The sequence below is a fragment of the Phyllostomus hastatus genome, unplaced genomic scaffold (genome assembly GCF_019186645.2).
Source record: "Phyllostomus hastatus isolate PE091 unplaced genomic scaffold, TTU_PhHast_1.1 phas_contig_150, whole genome shotgun sequence".
NCBI lineage: Eukaryota > Metazoa > Chordata > Mammalia > Chiroptera > Phyllostomidae > Phyllostomus > Phyllostomus hastatus.
The window spans coordinates 19911155-19927330 of record NW_025333611.1 but is presented as its reverse complement, the minus strand read 5'-3'; the positions used below and the strand labels follow the sequence as shown (position 1 = coordinate 19927330).

General features: G+C 61.7%; 1 protein-coding gene across 6 annotated transcripts in view; it reads left to right on the top strand.

Annotated features, from left to right (window-relative positions):
* The window catches only part of TCOF1 (treacle ribosome biogenesis factor 1), a 36145-nt gene extending 20345 nt beyond the window's left edge, over positions 1 to 15800 (top strand). For 4 of the 6 annotated variants that reach the window (XM_045825790.1, XM_045825781.1, XM_045825773.1 and 1 more), the window contains 11 exons: positions 1807 to 1920; positions 6195 to 6357; positions 7607 to 7740; positions 9065 to 9178; positions 9490 to 9724; positions 10203 to 10288; positions 10779 to 10956; positions 12670 to 13218; positions 13752 to 13849; positions 14535 to 14577; positions 15344 to 15800. In XM_045825790.1, the coding sequence (XP_045681746.1) occupies positions 1807 to 1920; positions 6195 to 6357; positions 7607 to 7740; positions 9065 to 9178; positions 9490 to 9724; positions 10203 to 10288; positions 10779 to 10956; positions 12670 to 13218; positions 13752 to 13849; positions 14535 to 14561 (1698 nt within the window). In that variant the 3' untranslated portion in view covers positions 14562 to 14577; positions 15344 to 15800. The remainder of the gene's footprint in view (positions 1 to 1806; positions 1921 to 6194; positions 6358 to 7606; positions 7741 to 9064; positions 9179 to 9489; positions 9725 to 10202; positions 10289 to 10778; positions 10957 to 12669; positions 13219 to 13751; positions 13850 to 14534; positions 14578 to 15343) is intronic. The other 2 variants (XM_045825809.1, XM_045825800.1) reach the window with 1 other exon arrangement.
* The last annotated feature ends 376 nt before the right edge of the window (positions 15801 to 16176 follow it).

The window sequence follows — 16176 nt, the reverse complement described above, 5'->3', positions numbered from 1 at the left end:
GGCCATTATTTATTTTTTTTTAGTGGGGGGCGGTCTTGGTGCACCTGTTGCATAGTGAGGGGCAGAGCCTTAGGTGTTCGTTCACCATGGCGGGGCAACCCAGTCACTGGGCTGTGATGCTGTGTGTGGGGACAGGGTCCGAGAGGGAACAGTGGCACTTGCTCTACTCTCTGCTGGATTTCAGTCATGTCCACTGCTTCCCACAAGCAAAGTGGGCCCTTCTGGTTCTGATTCCCAGGTGAGTGGGTTTGTGTACATTCTAGGATCCTGTGGGTCTCTCCATGGAACTTGCCTGTGAAGCTGGGAGTTTCTCCCGCTGCTGCCTCAACCCCCACAGGAGTTTTCAGTCGGTGGTTTTATTTCCCGGAGCTGGGACCCTGTGTTGCTCGGTCTGTTTCTCTCCCCAGTCGTTCCTCCCGGTTCATCTGCATGCGAATGTGGGACTGCCAGGTCCACCAGCTGCTGCCTTTGCCAAAAGTCTTCTCCACTCTGCTGCCCATCTCCACCCCTGCTACCGGTCTAGATGGATATTTTTTCTTTAACTCCTTGGTTGTCGGGCTTCCATACAGTTCAATTTTCTGTCAGTTCTGGTTGGGTTTTTGTTTTTCAATTGTTGTCCTTCTTTTGGTTCTGTGAGGAGGCAGAGTGTGTCTACCTACACCTCCATCTTGGCCAGAAGTCCTCTTTTCAAAGTTTTAAATGAGTTGCTGTATCTGCCAGGGTGTCCTAATCTGTGGAAGCGAACCTAATTCATAAGAGCTCGGGTGGCAAGGGGATCGGTTATCTCCTGGTGTGCCAAGTCCCAGGTGAGGCTGCTGTGCATGTGGCTCCTTCACCGCAGCATCCCTGGTGACCCAGATTTCCTCCCGCTCTGCTTCACCTGCCTCGTTGTCACAGCAGGGCTGCAGTGTCTCCTGAAGAGCTAGGAAAGCCCCCAGCCCACCTCCCCTCTCCTTGTCTTCTTGATCTAAGGCACGAGTTCCCTTCACTCTCCTCCCTCCCAAAGACACTCACCTATCACTGATGAAGGGCCTGCAGTTTCCGGGATAGGCTGGGAGAAGGGGCTGCCCTCCCCAAAGCCTGGGGTGGGAACCACCGGGACAGCGCTGCAGTTCTCTTAGCAGGGAAGACCAGCATGGTGGTTGCGTTTTAGCTGACCCATTTTAAAATGGGGAAGTGACACGTACAAATCAGGCTCTTGTAGCTTCTCTCGAGAACTGGACACCTAGGCCTCACTTTGCCGGCTGGGCTGAGTACTGAATGCTGGGGCCTTAGTGGCATTTGGAAAGCGCGGAGCTGCCCTCTCCCTCCCCCTCTGGCCCCTGACCACAGCTTCCACACTTACGCCAGCCCAGCAGGCAGGGGCTGCAGCCTTAGCCAGCTCTAGCTCCAGCTCCCGCTTTTACCTGAGGGCGTTAGAGCTGTGCTGGGGCCACTGGCTCGCCCCTGCAACCTCTCCCCAGCCCCTCCCCAGCCGGCTGTCACCTCGTGCAGATGCCCGGCCAACAGCACTTAGTCCCCAGGTTTTGTCTTACCCATACATCCCTTTCAAGTTCAGAGTCAGTGCTAGCAGGAGGATGAGCAAGTGAAGGCCTGTGTGTCCAGTGGCTGTGGGCCACACTGGTCCAACAGTCCTCATGTCCATTCATTGCTCCCGTGTCCTCCCCCCACCGCTAGCCACGTGCCTGTAGGGAGGGGCCGTGCTGCCTTCCCTGGGTCTCAGCTCGCGGGCCGTGGTTGCCGGTCCCTCGGTTGTGCTCTGCCGCAGCTGACTGCCCCCCCTCCTCCCTGTACTTGTCTCCTCAGAAGGAGAGTAACTCCAGAACTGCCAGAAGCAAGGCGCTGGCCCCAGCACCCCCAGAGAAGAACGCTGGGGGGTCCTCAGAGAGCAGTGACGAGGAGGAACTGCCAGCGAGCCAGGTGGGCCAAACCTTCTCTCTAACAACATCACGGGCTCAGAGCTGGGCTGGCGGCTGGTGGGGGTCAAGGGCAGAGTGTTCCCGTTTAAACAGCACTTCACAGTCAGCAGAGCTCTTCCCTCTGTTCTGCCACATCCGGCGTCACAATAAGCCCTTGGGGTGGGCGGCAGAGTGCCACTGAACACCCAGGCTTCAGAGCCAGTGAGCATAGGGTCAGAGTGGGCTCTCCTGCCACCAGCCCCGTGACCCTGGGCACACCTAACTGTGCTGAGGCCCAGGACGCTCAGCTGCTGACTGGCTGGGTGGCGCCCTTCCTCCCGAGTCGGTGCCCTGGGGCGGGCCCGCAGCGCACCGCTGGAGAGCAGGAGCCTGTGCCTACGGGGGATGCATGGCGTTGCCTGTTTGCCATCAGGAATCAGGGCCCTCTGAAGTAAAGGGATTTCCCAGAGCCCTAGTGTCCCGTGAGAAGCTGGGTAAGGGGCAAACACTGGTCCTCAGCACCCCCACCCCACCCCCATGTGTCCCTGCTTCCCGTTTGGGACCCACAGTCCTCTCTGCAGGGCTCGTCGTCGTCCTGTGGGCCCGGCCTGAGAGCCGCTCGGGCACCTGTGCCCGTCCTCACACACTCTGCTGCTCGGTCATCCTCCCAGAGTGTGCCCCGGGGCAGGGACCCAGCCCACCTGTCTGCCCAGCTCACAGACCCACGTCTGCTGGGCTGCTGTCCAGGCTTCCATGGGAACCCAGGCCTTGGGGCAGAGAGCTCTGCCCTTTGCCCTCTAACCCCAAGCTCCTGGAAGCTTCTGCCAAGCCCCTCAGGGATGCTGGAGTCCTGCAACTGCCAGACCAGTCGGGTCTCTCTCCATCTCCTCCCGGGTCACACCACATGCTGACCTCTGCATCAGCGAGGTCAGATGCTGCTTGCACACCCAGTGGCGGGCTGCTCACGGCCTTTCTCTCCTAGACAGCACAGGTTGCAAAAATGACCACGAGCCACACCAAGTCACATTACCAACCACTTCCTGTGTGCCAGGCTCGGTGCTAAGCCCCAGACTCGCATTACTGTTTAGTCCCCACAACAGACCTTTGAGGAGGATAGCTCCTTCCATCATTCCCACTTTCATGAGGAAGGAATGAGGCTCAGGGAGGGCAAGTGAGCTGCCCCAGTGTGACACGGTGGTAACAAGTGGACAGACCTGGGGTGGGACCCAGGCCACCGCACTCCGACCCTCCCTGGCCCCGTGTCAGCACTCACCTCTGCAGGGAAGGAGCTGAGGGGGCGGGGGCGCGGCCCTCAGCGGAGGGTGCCTCCTCCCGGAGCTAAACAGCTGGGAGGGAGGGGGCCACTTCCCCTCCTCTGCGGGGGCAGACTAACACAATTAAAGTGAACATCATGCTTAAACTGCAACATTTAATTGGTACGTTAGTCCCGAAGATTCTGGAGTCCCTATTTAAAAAGGAGGAAAAAAGCCCGCAGTTTGCACGTTCCCCCCAGAGGATTCCGGGAAAAGGCCCAGCCCGGGGAACTTGCTGCCTCCTCCGAACTGGGGGGTTTGTAGCTCCTTAATGCCCAGCTCACTAATTATGATTATTATCGTTATTGTGCTTTTATCAAGCACTTTTCTATGGACAGATTTTGCTCTGTTTTTATTATTAGCCTATCAGTGGGGGAAAGAGATCGATCGATGCTAGGGTGGTGGGCAGAGCCCCCGGCTGGGAGGCGGGTAGGAGATTGTGGCTTCATTGCCAAGCCTCCTCGCTGTGCCTCAGTCTCCCCACCCGTAGGGGGTGGGACCCACCCTCTTGCCTTGAGAGAGACTTCAGGGGGGTGGCCTGTGGCTCAGCCCATGGTGCTGGCATTGGGCGCAGGCCAGGGTCTGTGTTGGGCCTTGGCATACCTACCAAACTCAAGACATTGGCCCTGCCCGACCCATGTGGCTCAGTGGGCTGAGCATTCAGGGCATGTGCCCGGGTGCAGGCCAGGTCCCCAGCTGGGGGCGTGCCAGAGGCAACCGATAGATGTTCCTCTCTCCCATCCCTCTGTTTTTCCCTCCCTCCCCTTCTGTCTAAAAATAAATAAATGAAAAGTCTTTTAAAAAGAAGAAAGGCCTGAGAGACCAAATTAGGGTATTCAGTCGGAGGCTCAGCACGGTTGGCCCTGGAAGGAGCTCCTGTCTGGTCCCTGCAGAGCCGACTTCCAGTCCTGGCTCTGGCACCAGTTCCCAGGTCACCTTGCGGGAGGGGGCGGGGGGGGGGGGCACCCACCCTCTCTGAGCCGCAGTCCCCTTGCCTCCTGGGGTGAGAGTCCCAGTGAGTGGGTTTTCTCAGTGCCCTGGGGTGGGGCTGGCCTAGGCCTATCAGCCAGCCCCCAGATGGTTCCAAGAGAGGCTTTTGGAGAAGAGCTGCCCTCCACAGCTCTGCCACCCTGGGTGCCTTCATGGCTGTGTCCCCCGCCCAGAGTCAGCAGCTGGGGCTCCTCGGCTCCCTACCCCCACTCTGCCGCAGACGGGAGTGAGGGCACAGCTGTGAGGGGCTCAGCCCGACCCGAGGAGGTGAGCACTGCCCCAGGTTTGGTGCTGCAGCAGGAAGGGAGTCTCTGCCTCCCTCCGGTTCCTTACTACCCGGCTGCCCACACAGAGGCACAGCTCAGTGCTCAGGCTGCCTCGCCCTCCCATGAGCCTCTCAACCACTCCAGCAGGAGGGCCCTCATCACCACCCCCCAGGGGAGTACTGTGCTTTGCAGTGTCTAAAGCATCGAGCTCCTCTGGCGAGTGAGTGCAGGCCGATGCTACTAACGGGTGGGAAGCTGAGGCACAAAGCGCCAGGGCTTGACCACACAGTGAGGCCAGGCAGAGGTGGGGCCGAAAGCAGGTCTCGGCCGTGGTCCCCTTGTGCCGCTGCACACCCCCCACCCACCCCGTGGGGCCCAGAGGCCGGGCGGGCAGCGTGGGCCGGTGGAATGAAGAGGAGGCAGTTTTTGCTGCTGAGCTGCTTTTAACATCCCAGACGCTATTGTTTGCCTTGGTGGGTTCGTTGCCTCTCCTCGTCCCCGACAATCTGTTCCTCTGTCTTCTTGAATATATATAGATTCCCCCTCCCTCGGCTGTAAGCCTTCTCCCACTTTCCATCCTTCTCTGTTTCATCACGTGGGCAGGAAGGCTCTGGAAGCGGCAGATCCGAGCAGCCGCGGGGGAGGCTGTTTGGCAGGGGTAGGAAGGGCCTGAGCCCAGCAGAGCCTCCACCCTCAGGCGGCGCCTCTCTGCTTTCCTTTTCACTTCTCCTCTCCCCGGCACCCTGGGGGCGAGGTGCGGAGTCAGGCTCTGGAACGGGGGCAGGCTAGGGTCCTGGAGGGGACCTGGGTCCCAGACTGTGACCCAAAGCTCCCTCCTGCTGCCTTGGTCTCCCCACTGGCCGGGGAGGGAGCAGAACTCGGCCCAGGCCTGACCCTTAGAGAACGGACAGCAGGCGCCCACCCCTGGCTTGGGGCCATGTGTGCAGCGGGGTAGTGGTCACACTCCCCGAGGCTGTGGTTCCCAGGCTGGCCTGCAGAATGCCAGGGAGCAGCTGCTGCTTCCCCACCTTTGAATGTCTCAGCGGAAAACTTAAAGCGCACCCACAAACAGACCGACAGAGAACCCCCACGTGCCCTCCCCAGCCTTGGCTTGGGACTGGCCCCTTCCCCCGAACTCTCCTTGCAGTCAGTCACCTTTTTAAAGCACAACAGCAGCACACCTAGAAAGTTGACCCCCCCGCCCATCAGACGTGTCCAAGTTTCCCTCGTCGTGAATGCTTTGTGTTTTCTGCATGTGTTCAGATACCGGGCACACTGCTCCGGGGCCTCTCGGCGCTAACCGGTCAGCTTTCCCTGGGCAGTTGATCTGGTGAAGCCACAGGGTGGGCGGGGCCAGGTTGCTGCATCCTGGGCCACAGCTCGAAAGGCTGCGTGAGAACCTGGGGTGGGACAGCGAGGCCCGACAACTCCCCGGAGGGACGTGTGTCACCGTGCAGCAGGCGTCCATCTCTGAGGTCAGCTGTGTGGCCTCGGGCAGCTCCCTTTCCCTCAGCGGATCTGTGGTTTTCCCGTCCCGCCTGCAGACCTCAGGGGTTTGTGGTGAGGGTCAGATGGGCCCCTGGGCAGCGAGCTGGGAGCGGTCTTTGTCCAGCCGCCCCGAGCTTTCGGGACCCTTTGCCTTGTAAAACCCTTCCCTGCCCCACTTCCCCTCCCCCTGGCCCAGCCTTTAATCACTGGGGGGGTGTTTTTTGTTTTTGTTTTTCAAGGTGATTAAAACCCCTCTGATTTTTGTCGACCCTAATCGTAGTCCAGCTGGCCAGGCTGCAGGCGCCCCGAGGAAGGCCCGGGCCTCGGAGAGCACGGCCAGGAGCTCCTCCTCCGAGAGCGAGGATGAGGACGTGATCCCCGCCACGCAGTGCTTGACTCCCGGTGAGCGTGGGGGGGTGGGCCCTCCGCCACGGCCCGAGTCCCCTGCTGCAGCCTCCTGGCTCACTCAGCCGGGAGGGGCTACCCGCCTGCACCCCAGATGCCGAGGGTGCTGGCAGGGTCACTGAGCAAGCTGGTCAGGAGGGGCTTAGGACGGGGTCTCTGGGCACTGCGCTGGTTTATCCAGTGAGGGGCTGGCTCAGGAGAAATATTTGCCAGGGCTTCTCTGTACCAGCTCCAACGGGCAGGACTCAGACCAGAGGTGCCACGTGGCAGGGACCAGGTCAAAGGATGAGCTTTGTCATGCCTGCCTGCCTGAACATGGAGAGGGCTGTGGGGTGGTGGCAAACCTCCCGTTCCCGGTGGCGTGTAAAGGGGATTAGGTGATCCCTAAACCCTGGACGCTGCGGGGAAGGATTCCATCCACCAGCAGGAGACGGGACCACATCTGGGATTTGATATTTGCGAATCTGTGATTCTACCAGTAATAGCAGGAAAACGGTGAATTACTATTATTTTTATGGCATCCTTTAATGGGGATATTAATGTCTAGTTTTGGTAGGCTAATTTAGAAATACAGACTAGTGCAAAAGAAAAAACATTGCCTATAATCCCACTGGAATAATTACTGTTAACATTTTACAACTGATCGCTTTACAAAAACCTAAGCTATAGCTACGTGTCTTTAGTGAGACCATGCCGTACACATGCTCCATACTCTTCACTTGCTGATGCTGTGGCATCACACATGTACCTCGTGATTCCGGCTGGCTGCAAAGTGGTCCTCGCGTGGGTGTGCCGTGCTTTCTGCCAGGGCCGTGTCGGAGGAAGCCAAGGGTTCTGTCCGGGCCGTGCTTTGGCTTTTGTATGTAGTGCGACAGCGAGCAGTGTGTACTTGAGCCTGCACAGGCGGCCACGGCGATCCTCACGAGAGACCGTTTGAACTGCGCGGACAGTCTCAGCAGCCAGGCCAGCCAAGGGGGAGCAGCATGGAGAACTGAAGTGTGGGGAGGGGATAAGGACAAAGCCAGGGTCGCTGCCCCAGCAGCCAGTGACCTCCCCGGGCCTTCTGATCTGGAGATACGCCAGCTCCTGGGTGGAAGTCGTGGGGAGTACACACCACAGGCTTCTCCTGCATGAGCCCTGAGCAGCGCACCGGTCCCCAGGAGGGCTGGTAGGTGGGGTGTTGCTGCAGCTGGGGAGGCCATGGGGCTCTGTGTCCTGATGGGCACCCTGTCCCGCTCCATTTCAGCTGTTAGACCCAACACGGCGACCGTGCCCACAGCCTACCCAAGGATGACTCTTGGAGCCGGTGCGGGGGCCAGCAGCAGTGAGGAGTCCGGTCGGGTGACCAAAGGCAAGAAGCAGAAGGCACCTGCCACTCAGGTATGTGGCAGGTGAGGGGCACCCTGCCCTCGTCCCCCTACGTTCCCACACCCAGTGCTGCTGGAGAGGTAGCTGTTCCTCGCAGCCGGAGCCCTGCTGCCCTCTGGCTGCACTGACCCAGGTCCCGGGTGACCTTGGAGTGGGCGGGACGGCCGTCTGGGAACGTGGCACAAGGCAGCACCACTGCAACACGGTGGGCTTTTGTTTGGTGGGGGCTGTTTGCTTCCTCCCTGCCTTGAGATGCTGAGGATAAAAGTGGTCCCTTACCACTCACTGTCCGTAGTAGTGACTTAACTTCCCAGCCTTCATCATTGGCAGTGCGCGGTTCTTTGGTCCTTGCCTGCATCCAGAAATGGGCCAGGGGAGCTGATGGCTCCCAGTCGCGTGCTCTGTGGGCCGCGCCAGTTTGCTTACCCATCTCTCAGAGAGGACAAGGGAGTGTGGGGGAGGCCGAGCAGGAATGGGGCACCCCCAGTTCACAAGGGCTCCTCACAGCTGAGTGGGTATCGGGGCTGTGGGCACTGCATCCACTCGACCAGCAGATGGTGCTGAGCCTCTGTCCATGCCAGCCACTGGGAACACGGCAGGGACAAGACAGGGAGGTCGCCGCTCCCGTGGAGTTCCCACGTGAGGCTCAGCGGTGGCCACGAACAAAGGGAGCCAAAAACCGAGTGCTCGCTAACTGGCGGGTGATTGGAAGGAAGCAGCGTTAGCTGGCGAACAATGGGGACGGGCGACTGCGGAACGACGGGCCGGGCAGGCCTCCCCGAGGAGGCGATGGGGAGGCAGGAGCAGCAGCCCAGCCAGCAGGCGGGGGAGTACTCCAGGCGGGGGAACCCGAGGTGCAGGGACCCTCTGGAGAGGGGTGCAGGGGTCGGAGAGCTACAGAAAGCAGTGTGGGGTGAGGGCTGCGGGGCTGCTCCGGGCAGTTGGGGGCCAGGGGCCATACGTCGAGGAGGCACACCCAGCCCTCTCTCCCTAACTGCTGGGGGGCGTGGGAAGCAGGAGTGGCACGGGGGAGACTGTTGAGGGGCTGCTGCAGCCACCGTCCCCAGCGGAGGCTCCGGCTGAGTGATGGGCGCCGGGCGTGTGTTTGGAGCCTCTGAGGATGGTGTGATGAGCTCGTCACCCAAAGCCTGGCACCGTTTCCTGCCCAGGTGGTGGCATGGCCCCTGTGACCCCCGCCCCTCAGTCCCCACTCCGGCCCCACGGCTCCTTGCAGATACAGGTCCCCTCCCACCCCAGTAAGGCGAAACCTGACCGGGGTGGTAGAACTGACACCTGAGAACCCAGGGGTCTCAGGGCCGCCTTTGGCTGTCCACAGGTGACAAAGAGGAACCTGGCTAACCTCCCGCTGACCCAGGCCGCCCTGAAGGTCCTTGCGCAGAAAGCCAGTGAGGCCCAGCCTCCTGCCGCCAAAGCCGCGTCTTCCAGTGGGGTGAGCTGGGGAGCCCAGGGTCCAGGCCCTTCCCTGCGGGGACAGGGACCAGAGACACAGAGGGTGGAAGGGAGGCCCAGGCAGGGCCCGCGTTCCAGCATCAGCGCCGACCTGCCCCTGGGCCTCAGCACGTGTGCGTGCGCTTGCATCCCCAGGCCGCGGCTGCTGCCCCCGAGAGCCGTGGGAGGGTGGGGTGAGGCCTGTGCATGCAGCAGCCCGCCCGGCGTCCGGCCCGTGACCGAGGTGTTCAGTGAGCATCGGGTCTCGTTTTCCCTGACTTTCCCTCCCACTGTCTCCTTGCACCGAGTTAGGTCGACAGCGCCCTGGGAACAGGCCCTGCGGCGAGTCCCCAGAGCACCCCCACGAAGGCCAGCAAACTAAGAAAACCCAAGGCTCCCGAGGTCCAGCCAGCCACAGCCCCTCCCTTGGGGCACCCCAAGGCCAAGGCCTCTGGGACCTCGGGGGGCAGCGACAGCGACAGCAGCTCTTCAGGGAGCGAGGAGGATGCCGAGGGGCCCCGGGCAGCCCTGCTGACCCACAGGCCGGGTGAGGGTCTCAGGGGGAAAGGGCTGGGTGGGCCTAAGAGGGGAGCGGTAGCCTGGTGGAGGTCTGGGCTCGGGCCTCTGCTCTGTGTGTCCAGTATTTCTGCCCGCTTGGCCTAGTCATCCCACACTGGGCCTCAGTTTCCCCACCTGTACAGCCTCTTGAGGAAGGTGGTCCAGGCTTGGTCAGAGACCCTCGGGTGCTTCTGTTCGACCACTCCCAACTCCGCAGCCAGGCTTCTGTGCCTGACCCCGCCAAAGTGCAGGGCCAGCCCACCCCTCTCCCAGAAAAGCAGAGAAGGGGAAGTGGGCTTCGGCGATCCGAATGGAGGACCGCAGCGTTCCGGTTCTCGCCTGGATCGCTGTGACCGTGGACGGGAGGGTGGGGCACATGGAGAGGGCCCGGCCGCCCCGAGGGCTCTGCCTGACCCAGCCGGCAGGGAGCACCCGGGACTCCCAACAGGATACCTGTGCTCCCCCAGCAGGTCCGGCACCCCCCAGGAACGAGACCTTGGTGGAGGAGACCACAGCAGAGTCCAGCGAGGAGGAGGTGGTGGCACCCTCCCAGGTAACTGCAGGGGTGGGGGTGGCTGGCAACCTCGGGGGCCCCAGGTGAGAGGTCTGGGCCCTTCTCCCAGGGACCCTGAGCAGGGTCCGATCTGTGTGGAGCCGGGCTGTCTCCCGCCTCGAGGCCCCGTTGCACCATAAAGCCATGAGTGGCTGACTCCAGGAGTCTACACCCTGACGGGAGGTGATTCCCAGATAAAAACAGCCCTCAACAGATGGGATTTCTTTTAAGGTTATCCTCTGCACATGGCAGGCGCCAGTGATTTTCCATTTGCATTAGTAATAAGAACATTTCCGTGTTAGATGTGCCCGTCTGAAGTCTGTGCTCGTTACAATAGCACCGGAGGCGCACACCAAGAGCGGTGTCCCCACGACCCGGGCTGAGGGGGCCCGCCCCGCGCTCAGGGGTCGCAGGGCCGGTTGCTCCACAGCGGGCTGCACTTGGGCCGGTGGGGTGGGGTCCCGGCCTCTTTCACAGTGGGCTTCTTCAGTCTCTCCTCTCAGGCTATGCGACCCCTGGGCCGAGCCCAGCCGATTCCCAGGCTGCGAAGGCCACTCCCAAGCCAGACCGCAATCCCTCAGTTTCCTCTCCTCCGGCCTCCAGTGATGCCCCGGACGGCAAGCGGGAAGTAGGGCCGCAGCAAGCAGCAGTCGTGTCCCCTAAAACAGGTAAGTTGGGGGACACGGGGGACAAGGCAGCAGCCTCCTCATTTCCCTCCCTCAGAAACAGTCCCACCAACGTGGTTGTGTCTGTCACTAGGGCTTCTCCAAGTGAGGCCTGGGTCCTCTGGTCTGGGGGTGCCCAGGAGCCCGGGGGCTGCTGGTGCACCCGGTAGGGAGACCCCCGCCGTAGTGGAAGTGCACGGTGATTTGCAGAGTACAGGCCTTGGCTCTCTGGCTGACCCTGTTGACCTTTCTCCCTAACACGTGGGCTCATGGCGTGGGGCCTGGGGAGTCAGGGAGCGCAGACAAGGGGCAGGAGCCACGTCGGAGAAGTCTCTAGCACGTGGTGGAGGCCCCGGGCGATGGGCTGACCTTCTGTAAAGCCTCATACAAGCCCCTGGCCACTGGCAGCCTCTGTGTCATGACCGCACTGGGCAGGGGTGCTGCGTCCCCTCTGTGTCCGGGCGTGGCACACACACGAAGTAGTCACGTGCTATCTTGGGGGCAGGCTGGAATGCCTGGGGCATCCGCCACCTCGACTCTGCCAGAGTCCAGGGGTGGGCCTCTTAGGTGGGCGTACCCGGGACCAATCTGGGGGCTCCCCAGCCTTGGTGTTGTGGGTGTCTGTAAACAGGAAGCAGAGACTCGGGCTGTGGGGAAAGAGGTCGTCAGGGCCAACGTGCCTGTCTCGGTTTCCCCACCGCCTGACTCCGGCCCTTGCCGGGAAGCACCGAAGGAGTGCAGTGGAGCTCTGTCTGTCCGGGCACCCTCCACTCAGGGTGCCCTGTGGGCCAGCCCAGCGTGGGGGAGGGCTGTGCCCCAGGGCCCGCAGGGAGCGGGGCCTGCCAGGCTCAGGGAAGTCGGGGGGTGTGGGACAGTGCCGCGGTCCCACGGTGCTTGAGCTCTTGGCTGCGGCTTGCCCGGTGCCGGGTCGGCAGAGGAGTCTTCGCTCACCCGTGTCCCCGGCGTCCTCTCTGTGAGAGGCGGCGACGACGAGCCGACATTTCAGAGGTGGCTGCGGAGGGTGTTTTCACACGTGTAGTCAGCACAGTTATCAAAAGAGAGCAGAGGCGTGGAGCGTTCTAAACAAGGGCTGTGCCAGAAGCCACTCTGGCAGGCGGCGAACCTGCTTAGTCAGCGGCCACGTGTGCGCACTGCACCCAGCAGCCCCAAGCCGCCGGACTCCTGGCCGCGAGGGCCGGGCCCGCTGCGTGCGGATGGACGGGAGTTGAATGCCACGTGGCTGTCACGTTTCTGTGACTGCAGTGTAGAACAGAGGCCTCACTGTTCGTCTGACGCCTCATTTTTACACACAGGGAAACAGACCGTGGGAGGAGCAGGGTCCCAGAGCAAGTCGGTGGTGGGCAGAGCTAGAGCCTGGGCCTCCTGCTTCCTGGCGCTAGGCCCCTGACCAGGCGACCCCTCTGCTTCCTGTCTGGCCTTCCGTCGTGCGGATGGATTCCAGGCCCTTCCCGTAACACTCCAGAGGCATGTTCCGTCCCAGCCCGGACTGGGGGTTTTAGTGTGAGGAGACAGAGCAGAGAACTTAAGTTGAAAGGTGGTGGAAAGGCATGGGCTAGGTGACCTGGGGCGGGGGTTAGGGGGGAAAGTGACCGTTATCCAAGGGGGCCAGTCCTGTCCCTGGGTCCCCTTGGCTCTTGTACCACGAGAGGTCCGGCTCCCGGCTCCCCTACCCACATCACAGTCCTCTCTCCGTAGGCAGAAGAGAGCCTGGCGCCACGCCCCGAAAGCCCCGGAAGCCCCAGAAGCCCGGGAAGGGAGCCGGGAGCCTCCAAGCCTCAGTGCTGGCCCTGCAAAACGACATCACCCGGCGCCTCCTGAGTGAGCCCCTGCCCCTGAGCGAGGCCCAGGTCCAGTCCTCGGTGGCGAAGGTCCTGGCAGAGCTGCTGGAGCAGGAGAGGAAGAAGGCAACAGATGCCACCAAGGAGAGTGGCAAGAAGAGCCGCAAGCGGAAGCTGTCGGGGGACCAGGCAGCTGCCAGGGCCCCCAAGAGCAAGAAGAAGAAGCTGCTGGTGGCCAGGGAGGGCAGGGAGGGCGCCGTTTGCTCAGAAAAGGCCCCCAGGACTACCAAGGGGAAATCTAAGAGACACACAGCAAATGGTGACAGTAAGGAGCAGAAGGAAAAGGAGGCTCTTGGCTCCCCAAGGGCCAAGGACAAGGCAGAAGGGGAGCCGGAGATGGTGAAGGTTGAGGGTGGAGACCAAGCCAACCCAAAGAACAAGAAGGAGAAAAAGAAGTCTGACAAGAGTAAGTGGCCAACTGCAGCCCAGCCCAGCGCACTTCCCCGGCCCTGCTCTGGGGGCTGTCCGTCACCCCAGGGGCAGGGCGGGCCCTTGCTCGGCACTGAAGGGGCGTCCTGGCGGGCTGCTGTTAGCAAAGCAGGAGCTGGACCCCGAGCCCCTGGGCCCACACTGCCAGGGAGACCCCAGGGCTACAGGGCGTGGCCTGCCCCCTGCCCCGCGGAAAGCTGCCCCTCACTTGCCTCTGTGCTAGACCTCGAGCAGCGGGGCCTCCTTTACCCCGTGTGAGAAAAATAGTGGTACTCCAGGTGGCCCATGGATGGGGCAGAAGTTATGAGGCCAGGGCGGGTGGTCCCAGGTCCGTGGGCCTGTTTTTATGCCCCTCCCCCCCCGCCCCGCGGTGTGGGGAGACCTGGGGACCCAGCACTGGGGGGAGTGACTTCTAGGATCCCTGGAGACCCGCCCTGCGTGTCTCCCGACATTGACCCCAGCGCTTAGGCTGAACACCTGTTGTTCAGGAAGTTTACTTTGTTCCCTCAGAAAAGAAGGACAAGGAGAAAAAGGAAAAGAAGAAGAAAGCCAAAAAGGCCTCAACCAAAGACCCTGACTCACAGTCACCAAAGAAAAAGAAGAAAAAGGTAAAGTGCGTTCCTGAGGGGTCTCCGGCCGGGAAAGGGGCCCCACCCAGTCCCACGGGGACTGTGACCAGCCCCGCCCTGCACATGTCAGGAGGACGGGAGCCAGAGCTGGGGGCAAGGGCGGTGAGTCAGGACGCTGGAGACGAGCCCCCTCGCAGAGGGACAAGGTCTGCGCGTGGAGAGGTCTCGGCAGTGGCCCTGCCTTGTCTGTGGGGTGGAAGGATGTGCCCGGGACAGGGGAGGGGGAGACCCCCGGGACACAGGGAGGCTGGGGCGGCTTCCAGGTGAGAGGAAGCGAGCGCTCCCTGGGGCGTGTGTGCCCCGCCAGCAGGGACCCCGCTACAGGAAGCTTGCGGTTGTCTGCCTCACGGGTGGTCGCAGCTGCTCGCCTGTAGAGGGGCGCAGCGGGGAGTGGGGCACTCAGCACCTGCAGAGACAAAGCTGTCCCTGGCCACAGGGCCTCGGCTGTGCTCCGAAAAGCTGAACATCCCCACTGCGTGGCCCCTGGCTCCTTCCTGGAGGGCACTCGAGGCACTGTCCCTGCCCTCGGGGATCTCTGTACACCCAGCGTCTGTTCTGGGGGTCCCTGACTCCTCAGGAGGGAACCTCCCATGTCCTCCTGGTGGGGCAGCATGGGTGGGAGACGCTTTGGGTACTAGAGCCCCTCACACTTCTCTCCTCACAGAGGAAGACGGCACAGCAGACTCTCTGAGGGGCACCAGGGGCAGGTAGGCTTCCAGGCCCAGGGACCCTCGCTAACTGTGCGACCGCTGGTGAGGGCGGGCGGGCGGGCGGGCGGTTCCAGCACTGCCGTGGGCCCGGGGAGCCAGGCGGAACCTGGAGGTGGGCCCCAAGGGAAAGGCGGGTGGAGAAAGAGGGTCTGTCCTCCGGGTCAGTGGGGCCGTGCCAGGAGCCGGAGCTGCAGGACAGCTGTGGCGATGGCCGGCACTCCCTGGGGGCAGCCCTGCGCATGCCTTAGCGGGGGCCCTGGGGCGGCGCCTCTTTGTGCATGAGGGTGAGGCCTGAGCTCCGTCTCTCCCTCGCTGCTGTCTAGGTCCTTTACCTTGTGCTCGTTCACCTGGGGGCCTTTGCTCCTGGGAAAGCAGATGGTTTGCCCAAGACGAGCCATTTCTGTGGACCCGTGCTTTCCAGGAGGTGGTGGAGGGGTGGCGCACCCCACACTGTAGGGCCATGCAGCGCCTGCCTGGGCTGGTGGCGGGACCAGAGGAAGCTGGGCAAGCATTTGGCCCGCCTCCCGGGGCTTGGCCAGTGCATCAGGGTCCGCCGTGGTTAGCTAATGCCCATCTCCTGCATCCACACACCAAGGTTGATTTGACTTGATTTTCCTTGATGCAGACAAAAGTTGGTAAATCTCTCCTCTAGACAGATGTGTTTCCTTTCCCCAGGGATTTCTTAACCTAGTGGTGCCCAGTGCCTCTGCCCTCTGCCCACCACAGGTTGGACTTGAACTTTCAATTTCCCCTTCCTCCGCAGAAGACCGCCCACCGCAGTGTTCGTGCTGGCCCAGCCCATGAGCCCTGCAGAGGCTGGTCCGAGGAGGAAGAGGAGGAGGAGGAAGAAGAGGAGGGAGTGCTCCGGGTTCCGTGACCTCCACTCACTGACCCTGCGCTGACTTCTGTCCTGGCACAGGACACTTCGTACAGATGTGTACAGTATACATACACATATATATATATATATATTTTTGTAAGTGACCTGCCCCTCCCACCTCTGACCCAACGCACCCGGAGGCCTTGGGACCTTCCACCTCTTTCCCCTACAGACCCGGTGAGGCCCAACCTGGTCCTCCTCCTTCCATGTCCCTGGTCCTGGCTGATGCTGAGGACTTGTCCTCTTGTCAGTTTTGCCCCTGTTTTGTGCTTTTGTAAGAACTCACAAAATAAAAGACTTAAAGGGAAGGTGGAAGTTCCAGTGCACCCGGGGCAAACGTTTTGCAGTCCACTTATTCTTGGAGGGGAGCAAGCCGTCGCTCCGGGTCTGCTCTCGACTGCATATCAGGCTCTGCGGTGCTGTGCTGAGTGGGACAGTTCGCCTCAGTTAAGTGTCTGGTGCTGGATTGGGGTGGGGAAGTCTTCCTGGAGGAGGTGGCACCATCGCTAAGGGGGCGCTCCAGCAGGGTCATGGTTGGTTGCCGGATCCAGAGGTGAGCCAGGCAAATATCCAGAGGCAAAGGCCCACTTCCCAGGGCCCAGGGCAGTGGGGAGCATTTACTTGAAGGTGTTCCGGCCTTCTGCCCGAGACAGCAAGAGGCTGTGTGCAGGGACAGGGAGCTCGGAGCTGGGGAGGCCCTGGAGACCGAGCTTGGC